Consider the following 12,220-nt stretch of genomic DNA (forward strand, 5'->3'; position numbering starts at 1 on the left):
CATTCACATCAGTCCCTAACCCTCAAGGGGCGTAAAATCTACAGTCCCTAACTCACATTCATACATACACATACTAGGGCCAATCCAATTTAGACAGGAGCCAATTCACCTACCACCATGTCTTTGAAGTGTGGATGGAAACCAGAGAACCCGGAGGAAACCCACACAGGGACAGGGAGTACATGCAAACTCAAGGCATGTGGTGCCATGGTTGAGATTCAAACCAACAACCCTGGTACTGGCAGGCGGAAGTGCTAACCATTTAGCCACTGTGCTGCTCAACATAGGTTGTAGAATTTATAATACTTGTCTGAGCTTTCAGAAAACAGATGGTAGTGAGCTGGAATTACACTTTTCAGAGCACAGTAAGAGTTGATTGGAGGGGAAGGAGAGAGGAGGGAAACACCACCCTTAACGCTGCATACAGGAACAGAGCTGAAACGGTCAATCACAGGCTGTGTGCTGGAGTTCCCTGCCTTGTCACTTTTTTCTTGGTGTCAGGAAAACTTTTCAGAAGTGACTCATGCAGATAGCAGAGGAAGGAGGCAGCAGAGAGAAAAAAAAAAAAAAAAAAACTGGAAGCGGATTGGTTTCTATGTAGAGCTGTGCCAAATTTTGCACTCTCCACTTTTAGTAAATCAACCCCTATGCGATTTGGATGGAGGCAAGTACACACTATAGAGGGACATACTATATGAACAAAGTATTTCATGGGTGAGGTTCACAAGCACTTTAACCACTTCCTGTCCGGCCGCTGTATATAAACAGCTGGACGGTGGCAGTCCAGGGGCGGGTTGCCGTTCCTAAATGGCACCCGCCATTTTGGATTGTGTGCGCTCCCTGGGAGCATGCGGCACCGCGATTCAGTGCCCGCTGTGTCCTCCACACACAGCGGAACATCGATCGCTGTACGGGACCTGTGTGAGGTCCCGATCATGTGATCACTGATTGGCCAATCAGTGATCACATGAATAGGTGTAAGCAAGATGTCACTTCTGACATCATTGCTTACGTGTGAAATCTGTGAATAATCAGGTCACATGGTACAAGGCTATTCAGAACAGCCTTGTACCATGTGACAAGCTGTGACCAATCACAGCTCACACAGTGTTTCTCAATGGCTGCAAGAATGCAGCCAGAGAGAAGAAATTATTGCTTTTACAGCCTTTATGGGTGTAAAAGCAATCAGTTTAAAAAAAAAAAAAAAATCTTCATCAGCCTCCACAAGTAGTAGTGTCACCATGGTGACACTGTACTGCTAGGGTGACAGAATGTTAAAAAATATATATAAAAAAAATTTAAATAAAAATGTAAAACTTTTTTTTTTATTATAATTTTTGGTTATAAACGAATTTAGGTTATTTTTTTTTTTTACTAAAAAGATAACTGAATAAATTTTGGCCGATATTTATGAAGAAAGATTTATTTGCAAAATTTTATAAAAAAAAACCCAAAACACTTTTTTTCAAAATGTTTGGACTTTTTCATTTATATAGCAAAAAAAAATAAACATCCCAGTGGTGAATATATACCACCAAAATAAAGTTTTATCTGTCTCAAAAAAATTCATATGGGTACAGTGTTGCATGACCGCGCAATTGTCATTCAAAGTGTGACAGCGCTGACAGCTGAAAATTGGCCTGGGCAGGAAGGGGGTGGAAGTGTCCGGACATAAAGTGGTTAAAGAGACCCCAACAACTTATAAAAAAAAATTCAGGCTTTTTAAATACTTATTGAGTGCTTTTACTATATATATATATATATTTAACTTCCTGAAAAATCTGACGACTCCAGGAAGAGTCAATTCCCTAGCACAGCCCCTCCCTTCTGTTCTGGTAATGTCTAATGCCTGTGCTCTTCCAGCTCCACCAACCCTCACCTCCCTACAACCCTTTTTTGTAACAATCAGGGAAAGGGCAAAGAGGAATACTATAAAGCACCTCAAATGACTTCTAAGTCTGCTGGGGTTGCTGACAAGGCAGCAGTCTCAGTGGTGTCTACACAAGAGGGGGTTTTGCAAGTAGAGAACATGCATTAGGGGAAAAAACCCCCCAAAAAAACAAAACACACATACAATGGTTACGGGAAGATTTTGTTGAATGGTTTAATGACAGGGTCTCACATAGGACTCAGTCTTCACAGGACTAAGATTGAGCTCCGCAGTCCCTTTTGCAGCAGTTGTTTCTTATTCCGGGTCACAATCCTGCGCAATGTCCTTTTGTTTTTCGGGCAGTTGACCGTGTCAGCTGTGCTCATGCCAGAAACTGTATATGTCCTTGTAGCCTTTGATACTGGACCTCACAATATGGCAAGTAAATCAGCAACTTCAGTCACAGAGGCACCAGCTAAGCAGCACCAACAATTTGCCCTCTTGCAGCGCACACAGCAAATGACGAAAGTGAGGCTTTGCACCTGTTAGCTGGGTGTCTCATCACACAGCAGAAGGAAAAGAATGTGACATCACTTTCAACGTCAAACATGGCGTCACTTTCAGACCTGCGAATCCTGGAGTGTTTCCATTTTTTGTCTAACCCGTGTGTGAAAATTTGTAATCAAAAAGGTTACTCAAACATTTGAGCCGCGGATCAGTGACCTCTGGGGCTTCAATATGTACTGCAGTCAGGGCTGCTGTTAGAAACTACAGGGCCTCCTACAACCAACTTGACAGGGCCTGGTAAAGGTGACATATTTACCAGACCTTTCCCTCACTCTTCATCCTGAAGGGTCCTACTGTGTGCTTGCAGAGGTTGATGGAAAAAAAAGCGAGAGGGAAGCCAGCAGCCCTGCGCGGGTGGGGGGCACACAGGAGGCCTGGGCAGCAGAGAGAAACATGGTGCACAGGGAGGGTGATGGGTGCAGCAGGAATTCGTGGAACCGTTCCCCTGTATGACTCTCCCTGCAGCAGATGAAAGCCGGCAGGAGGGAGAGAAGAAGCCAGCTTTCAGCTGCTGCAGAGGGATCCATACAGGGGATCGGTTCCAGTAATTGCCCCACCGGTCACCCTCCCTACTCACATCCAATTCACCCATCTGCTTGGGCCCCGTGCTGGCCTGGGTCCCATACAAGAGGACTGGTGGTATCCCTTTATCCACGGCCCTGACTACAGTTATCTGGATAGTATCTCTATATCCTTTCCAGAAGTAAACATTGCGCTTGTCGGTACCACTGCTAACAGGTGCTACAACCAAAACATGAAGGATATGTGTTTCAACCATAACTGGATCTATTTGGAGCTCTAAGCCTTGCATAAATTGCATCTGCATCAATAAAAAGGAAGAAATTTTATATTTCGCTATGAAATGCTGGCTTTACCTGCATGTAATGGGCACATGCATTCTTGTTCTTATGCTACCTTCTCTACATAAAAAAAATGAAATAAAAAGTTGGTTGCGCACCATCGGCACAATATTCTAGGGCACAGAACATAATAAAGTGACAGGCTGGTCATACAAAATGCAATTTTCTTTCCTTCAACCACAGGTTTACCTGTAGGTAAAATGAATATCTCCTACCTGTGTACCGTTTAGGAGATATTCCATCAAGCAGCAGCCGGTGATGTCACTAGCGCATGCGCTCTGAAGGAGCGATGCCATTCCCTTCAGAGCTTTGGGCCATGCCCGGAGCGTAACATCATCATGGCTCAGCCAGTCAGGGGTATGTCGTTCCTTCAAAGCTTTGGGCCATGCCCGGAGCGTGACGTCATCATGGCTCAGCCAGTCAGGGGTATGCCGTTCCTTCCGAGCTTTGGGCCATGCCCGGAGCGTAACGTCATCATGGCTCAGCCAGGCTGGGGTATGCCGTTCCTTCAAAGCTTTGGGCCATGCCCGGAGCGTGATGTCATCATGGCTCAGCCAGGCCGGGGTATGCCGTTCCTTCAAAGCTTTGGGCCATGCCCGGAGCGTGACGTCATCATGGCTCAGCGAGTCAGGGGTATGCCGTTCCTTCAGAGCTTTGGGCCATGCCCGGAGCGTGACATCATCATGGCTGTCAGGCCGGGGTATGCCGTTCCTTCAAAGCTTTGGGCCATGCCCGGAGCGTGACGTCATCATGGCTCAGCCAGTCAGACAACTGGAGCCCACAAACCCAGAAGGAAGACTGTGTGAAGATGGACAGCGCGCAGCTAGAGGGCTTCGTTTTAAGGTAAGTTTTTCATAATGTGCTAGTATGCAACACATACTAGCACATTATTATATTGCCTTGCAGGGGGAATTGCTTTTGTGTTTAGCTTTACTACCGCTTTAAAGGGAACTAAAACTGGAGCACGGTCTGCAGAGTTCATGCTAGTCTCCAGGACTTCTCTAGAGCCTCCCCCATCCTCTGGAACTCTCTACCCCAACCTATCACCTACTCTGCTCACTTTTAGGCAATCTCTGAAAATCTCTCTTCAGAGAAGCCTATCCTGCCTTCAGCTAATAACGTAATCTTCTATTCCTCCTACAGTCCTTCCCCCACAGTTATTAGATTTTGTACCACCAGCCCCTCCCTCTTAGATTGTAAGCTCCAAGGATCAGGCCCTCCTAACCCTCTTGTACTGAACTGTATTGTTGCTGTATTGTCTCCCTTTATTTTGTAAAGCGCTGAGCAAACTGTTGGCGCTATATAAATCCTGTATAATAATAATAATAAGACCGTGGCTGGTCTACACAGGCTGCAGCAGAGACACAGACGAATACATTTTTGCAGAACACCGACGACGAATCCCATAGCGAATGAGTATGAACAGCATGCACCAACAGTTTTTAATGATGTGGGTTTAAAGACATTTCAAGCTAATGTATAAACTCTGCCCGCAACAGGTAATATAAAAATTTATTTGATATCCATGACCTAATAATGTACAAATTTGATACATATTTTACAAAAAAACACATAAAAATATATACAAATTCAAAATGCCCATTTGATAAACATTCTTAAGTGACAACTAGCCAACCACAAGTTAAAAAGGAACAGAACTCTGGAAGCTATTACCAAATGAAAGGGCATGCCGGGGGGGTAATTAGAAGAATTAGTAGTATTTTCTGTTGCCTCGCTGTAACTGATCTCTCCCAATTACGGACTTGCCATGTTTTGTTCTGGAATCTTGGTAAAGAAAGGGCTTTGCTTCCTCATATCACAGCCTTCAGCAGAGAAGAGTGAGCAAAACAGTAGCGACACCATCAAATCTCACTCCAGTTCTCCCGAAAATAGCAGTCAGAGGTGCCTTAGATGACCCTATACTGCAGATATCCAGCTTTGAGGCTGTAGGCACACTAACATGCCAGAAAGTGTTCCAATTTTCAGGAGGTATAGAGACAAAAAAAAAACAAAAAATTCAGAGTATTTCTTAGGCACAATGAACATTTCTTAATATTCCCATCACTTTTTAAGCTCAGGACCACTTTTGGGACATAAAATTACTAGCATGAAGGTTGATTATGGTGCATCTCCAGTTTTGGATGGCATTGGAGATAATTACCCCTTTTGTTTCTTTTTTTGCCGAGTCCCATTGGGTAGATTTCCATTTTGTCATGGTAATGCAGGAGGAAGTAAACAGCAAATTTCATAGGGACAGGAAGTGAGGGTAATTCTCTCCAACAGACACACAGATAGACAGGGGTAGTAATTCTTCCCAAATTCATTGGATAGTATAAAATCTGCACAAGCCTTTTTATTCAAATCACTCTGTTCATCAAGCACAGAAAATGCTATAGAACACATGTTCAAACACAAGGCCTGCCAAGCCATTTCATGTGGCCCTCACACCTCCTGTACCTTGGCAACCCCACCCAATGCTGGCTGTACCCATTTAGTGGCAGCATGGCGGTGGTCCTCCTATTGTGCTGCCACATATATGCATTTGTGAAGTAAAACAAGAAGAAGCGCACCATCCTTGCGCATTACCTCAGTAACCAAATTTATTTAGTAAAAGAATGGTACTCACAAACAGCGAATAAAAACAGGCATGTAAGTCCTCCCAGGGACTTCAAAGGCAAGAGGCCAGCGCGAATCCCATCATGGGGGTGGACACTCAGTACAACTGACGCGTTTCGAAGGTCATGCCTTCTTCCTCAGAGCTCTTTTGGTTAAATTTGGTTACTGAGGTAATGCGCAAGGTTGGTGCGCTTCTTCTTGTTTTACTTCACAGTTCTGTTCGGGCCTTGTATGCCCCAGTGGTTGTTTTGTTGGGATTTGATCTACTCACCACCGGCCTGGGTCCTGGAGCGCAGGAGAAATTGCATTTAGTACATATATGCATTTGGCCAGGGCTGCTGTGTTTAGCTGGGAGCATACCCATCAGCACCCCTAGTACTGTGACTCAAGCTGAACCCCTATGACTACGAGCAGTAGCTTGAAATGCGTCAAGGTAGAGCTACAGCAGGTGTGACGCCACGCAGCCACGAGGGGCCGCTGCAGCCATCTTACTTGCATTTATGGTCAGTAACTTTTTATATTCACTCCTCTCTGTATAATTACCTTTGAATGGAATAAATACCCTAAAGATACTGCACTATGTAGGCTCCTTTGTTCTTTTGAGCTCCATTGGGAGCTGACTATACCCACAGAGCAAGCTACATCTATTGCAAGGTGACCCTCATGTGTGACAGCACCGTCAGGGAGGGAGGTATACTGTGACCAGACTCATCCGATGATATTGGATGACCTGTGATTTCTACTGTCAATGTGCATTTGATTTGCGTATCTGGTGAGTGCGCAATCATATTACTTTATATCACCTGATCCACAGTCTCCGTCATAGGACATCCTTAGATCATTTCGGATCTCATCACCTCCTCTTCTTTGGACTTTTATACTAGATTTCACACTTTCCAGTACTATTAGCCACTATTTAGTGGCCTATATATATATATATATATTTGCACATTGTCACTTTATTATGTCATTTGCATATCCATTTTTTCTGTATTATGGATTTTTAGGAGCGCTGCACCCCTGTGTGTTATACTTGTGACTATGCTGTTACCAACAGGTCCTGGTCACTTAGTAATGAACAGGAGGTAGTTGGATGTGCTTTTGATCACAGTGGCAGAGTGGTCACATGCTTGAGAATCCAATATAATACCTCCATGCACATCGTTGCCAGCACTCCATGGATCATCAAATATAATCCAATCCTTTTAATGCAGAAAGATCACATTCACAAAGGATCGAGTACAACGTTTCAGAGCCACGCAGGACCTCTTCAACAGGCATGTAATGTCATACACCTGACAAAGGGGCCACGCATGGCTGATCACAAGCCTGACAAAGGGGTCCTGCATGGCTCCAAAACATTGCACTCGATCCTTTGTGATGTGACCTTTCTGCAAGAAAAGCTTTGGACGACATTTGACGATCCATGGGGTGCTGGCGAATACGTGCATTGATCCGTGAGGAGTCCAGTTGCTGCATCACCCGATACTGCTGAGCCCATATCCAGGAATGTGTGCGAAGGGAATATTGACAAACCGATATAATGCCTTCATATAATGATCTTTTGAAGGGCTGGACGTAAGGTGTTAGGTCAGTTGGGTTTTGCCATCTGCACACTTGGAGCCAATACCATTTTTCAACAGTCTGCTAAATTGCTTGAGGGCTAATGAAGCCATCACAAGACAGCTCAGTATTTTTCCACTGAAAATAGGATCTTCGTCTTTTTGGGATTTCACAACTCATTATGTTCTGTAACCTTAGGAATGATGCAAAATCATCTTGCTTCCCAAATAAAGAAAATTCATCAAGAGCCGATTAAAAGGCGCTTAGCCCAACACATTTCATCAAAGTGGTCACATTTCACAAAAGGTCAGGTTTTTGTCTGTAGAAAACATTCATGCATGTCAGCCAGCTATCACCCCAAGTACATTCACTCTGTGTAGTTAAATTACGCTTCAGCTGAATATTTGCACAACATAAAAGAAAAAAAAAAAATCCTAGATGCTGATCAAATAGACCCAAAAGCTAAAATCTGCATAGGGAATAATGAACATCTGTCACGGGGTAAAATGAGGTGGTCAGATGAAAAATGTAGCCCACAGCTTTCAAGCACAGAGAATAGTCTTCTATGGCATCCAATTAATGTCTGCAAAGATTTAAGAAAGGATTAAATCCTGTCAGTAAATTAAATAAGAAAGAAAATGCAAAAGATACAGAACGGAGCACAGATCAACAACAACAAAAAAGTAAAAAAAAAAAATTGAGTCGCTTTGATTATAGGAGACAAAACAGAAGAAGGAAGGTAAAGAGATAAAATACAACAGGAACAAAAGGAATCTGGATCAAAAAGGGAAGGATGGTGCCAACATGAATGATCAACATATAAAACATCTTACTTTTTAAAGCTGAAGTTCTTCCATAGGTCGCTGATCGTGGCTTGCAGGCCTGGCTGGTTCTCATTGTTCCGTGCAGCTTTTGCAGACACCCTGCTGCTCAGTCCGCTAGCTTTTGCTGGCGCCATTGGTTTCAGTTTCGCCCCAGATCGAGAATCGAAGCTCTTTGATTTAAGTAGTCCAGACACCTGGAATCCAGTATGAAGAGAACTGAAAGCAAAGAACCGACACAATCCTGCCCCTACCCGAGATCATAAGCTTTTCTAGGACAGCCTCTCCAGGTATTGTGGTGGAAAGACCTGAGGCCATGCGCATCAAGCAATTTAATCAGAAATGATAGACACAGAGAGGCCTACTTATAACTTTTTCTTATCAATAATGTTGATTTCCAATTCTTTAATCACTTCAGCTCCAGAAGATTTTACCCCCTTCGTGACAAGGCCATTGTTTGCTGTTTAGCACTGCACTACTTTAAACTGCCAATTGCACGGTCATGCAACACTGTACCCAAATGAAATTTATATCATTTTTCCCCCCCCACAAATAGAGCTTTATTTTGGTGGTATTTGTTCACCACTGGGTTATTATATAAAACAAAAACTACCAAAAAAAATTAAAACAATATTTTTTTAACTGATATAAAATCTCCAATAAAATAAATTAAAAAAAAAAAATCAAATTTCTTCAGAAATGTAGGCCAAAAATGTATTTGCTACATGTCTTTGGTTAAAAAAAATCCTAAAAAAAGTGTCTATTGATTGGTTTGGTGGTATAGAGTCTACAAACTACGGCATGTATACACAGGAATGTTTATTTTTAATAGTAATGTGGGTGATCAGCAACTTATAATGGGACTGCAATAGTGCTGCGGGCAATCTGACACCAACACTTTGTAGGAACTGATGCTGACATCACCAATGACACCAATACAGTGATCAGTGCGGATATACACTGTCACTGTACTAATGACACTGGCAGGGAAGGAATTAGTATCAAGGATGATTAAGGGGTTAAATGCATGCCTAAAAATGTTTACTGTGTGTATTGTGTAAAATGTTTACTAAGCAGTGTGCCGGTTCTCACTCCCTGCTTTGCAGGAAGAAAAAAAAAAAAAAAAAACAGCACATTGCTGCTATCTGTAGAGAGCCCTGTGTTGGGACTTATAGTGAAACACTTACTAGTTTTATTATTAATAATAGGCAACAGTAATATGCAGGTTAGAGATGATAATCGTATAGGATGTAGAGCAATGCTGGCCTTCTCCATGCATCCCTACAAAAAGCTGGCCTTTACGCTGCATCCCTACGAAAAGCTGACCTATATACACTGCTCAAAAAAATTAAAGGAACACTTTTTAATCAGAGTATAGCAGCAAGTCAATTAAACTCCTGGGATATTGATCTGGTCAGTTAAGTAGCTGAGGTGGTTGTTGTTAATCAGTTTCAGCTGCTTTGGTGTTAATTCAATTAACAGTTGCATTAGATGGGCAACAATGAGACAACCCCCAAAACAGGAATGGTTTTACAAGTGAAGGCCACTGACATTTTTCCCCCTACTCATCTTTTCTGACTGTTTTTGTAACATCGTTGAATGACAGTTTTGGTGGTGGGTCAGTGATGGTCTGGGGAGGTATGCGAATGCGATCCATGGAGGGACGCACAGACCTCTGCAGGCTAGACAATGGCACCCTGACTGCCGTTAGGTATTGGGAGGAAATCCTTGGACCCATTGTCAAACCCTACGCTTTTGCAGTGGGTCCTGGGTTCCTCCTGGAGCACGACAATGCCAGGCCTCGTGGTGAGAGTACGCAGGCAGTTCCTGGAGGATGAAGGAATTGATACCATTGAATGGCCCCCACACTCAGCTGACCTAAATCCAATAGGACACCTCTGGGATATCATGTTTTGGTCCATCCGATGTCACAGAAAGCTGGTGGGAGGGAGAGGGGGACAAACCGGCTTTCAGCTGCTGGAGGGATATATACAGTGCATTGATCTGCAACTGCTCTCCCCCACCACAACAATCCTCCTGCTGCCTGGGCCACCTATAGGAGTACTGGTGGTACCCCTCAGATGGTGGCCCTGCATGATTCAGTCCACCTCTGCTCACCAGGTCTCTTCTTCCCCCAAAACAATTGCCACCCTAGGCAAACGCCTTGTTTGCCTCGCGGTAAATACAACTCTGAACGCTGCCAGGTTGCACCTCAGACTGTCCAGCTCAGGAATGCCCTGGTCCAGATATGGGAAGAAATACCCCAGGACACCATCCGTTGGCCCATTAGGAGCATGGCCCGATGTTGTTAGGCATGCATACAAGCACGTGGGGGCCATACAAACTACTGAGTACAATTTTGAGTTGGACTCGCCTGCTGCATAATTTTTTCACTTTGATTTTGGGCTGTCTTTGAATTCAGTCCGCTGTAGGTCGACCATTTTCATTTCAATCAACTTACGTTCCTAACACATTACCCAGTCCATATGAGTATAGCTATCCAGCATGACATTTTTCCTCATGGAGATCGGATGTGTTTTCAAAGTGCTCCTCTAATTTTTTTGACCAGTGTATATACTTCAGAAAAGTAAGAAATCAAGCGAGCGCTTACGATAGCAGCTATGTACTGAAAAGGAACCACAAACCTTAACAAATCAGACAATATAAAAATGAGCGCTCTAAAATATATAAAACAGAAAATATACAATAAACTATATTAATATCTCATTCTGACTCAAGAAAGCGACACAATATCTGAATAGGAGGATGCTCCAAGTGATATGATGCATCTCAAGTGACAGTCCACCTTGATGTTGATGGATATATATCTATATCGTGATGTGCATCAGAATAATACGGTGATGTGCGACAAATGGAAAGATTGCCCACTCCCCAGAAGCGCAAAAGCGCATGGGTCAAATATGCCAGAAGTCAGGTTGGATAAAAATCAATGATTTTTTTAAGAAAATCAAAAAAATCTGATTTTTTTTATTTAAAATCAGATTTTTTTAAATAAAATGCTTTTTGAGGAAAATATATTACCATCCAAAGATTATTCCATCATGAAATAAAGATTAGTTTTTTAATTATGTAGAATAAGGCTGTATATGTTTAATTTTTTTGGTAAATAAATTCCATGAATCCATTCACAATGTCATGCTCTTCCAGAGGTTTTTGTAAGATTATTGGGCAGTTTCTCTGCCTACAAGATATTATCACAGATGCTCGGTTTACTTTTGCAGTTCTCAAAACTGAATTTGACTCAGCGGAGATCACATGCCTCTTCTTCACAGCAAAAATGTTATAACATGAACAGAGTTAAGAAAAAGACCTTCATCCTAACTTCTACAAACCTATGAATACAGAATCAACCCCTTCAGTGCTAAGTTTCAAGGAGTTCAGTGAATAGAAACAATATTTTTCTGATTGTTTGGAGTGGAATAGATCTGCACAAGAAGAAAGTGAAACTAAGTGTGAGGGGGAGGGGCTGACAGTCTAAGTTTCTTAAAATATATATATTTTGTTTAGCCAAATTAGTTCCCAAACATGGATGTTTAAGCCAATCACATATGCTGGAATGTTATTGTTTCAGTTGAATAAATCTATTTAAATTGTTATTATTAAGGTAATGATTCTTTTTCTCCTTCCTAAGTACAACAGAAAAGTTGTCCAAATATGAATGATTAACCTATTAAACTGGGGATAAAAAAACTAATATGAAAAGTTGTTATTCTAAAAATCTTCATCTACTTGTATATTAAAGTTATACCAGCAAGAATTAGTCTTTATGTAGAAAACTAGGATTTACATCAAGCCTTACTGACTAGTGATTTAAATTGTGATTTAAATCGTGATTTAAATCAGTTTGATTTAAATCACATCCACCCTGCAAGAAAACTATATTAATATCTCATTCTGACTCA

General features: G+C 42.3%; 1 protein-coding gene across 1 annotated transcript in view; it reads right to left on the reverse strand.

Moving 5' to 3' along the window:
* Positions 1-4,791: 4,791 nt before the first annotated feature.
* The window catches only part of EXO1 (exonuclease 1), a 50,433-nt gene continuing 43,004 nt past the window's right edge, over positions 4,792-12,220 (reverse strand). The window contains exons 13-14 of the mRNA XM_089652725.1: positions 8,310-8,494; positions 4,792-8,059 (exon numbers count right to left, since the gene is read on the reverse strand). Coding sequence (XP_089508851.1) covers positions 8,053-8,059; positions 8,310-8,494 — 192 coding nt within the window. The 3' untranslated portion in view covers positions 4,792-8,052. The remainder of the gene's footprint in view (positions 8,060-8,309; positions 8,495-12,220) is intronic.

Source organism: Staurois parvus, unplaced genomic scaffold (assembly GCF_062004578.1).
Source record: "Staurois parvus isolate SC_StPar_1 unplaced genomic scaffold, SC_StPar_1.0 ptg000691l, whole genome shotgun sequence".
Classification (NCBI taxonomy): Eukaryota; Metazoa; Chordata; class Amphibia; order Anura; family Ranidae; genus Staurois; species Staurois parvus.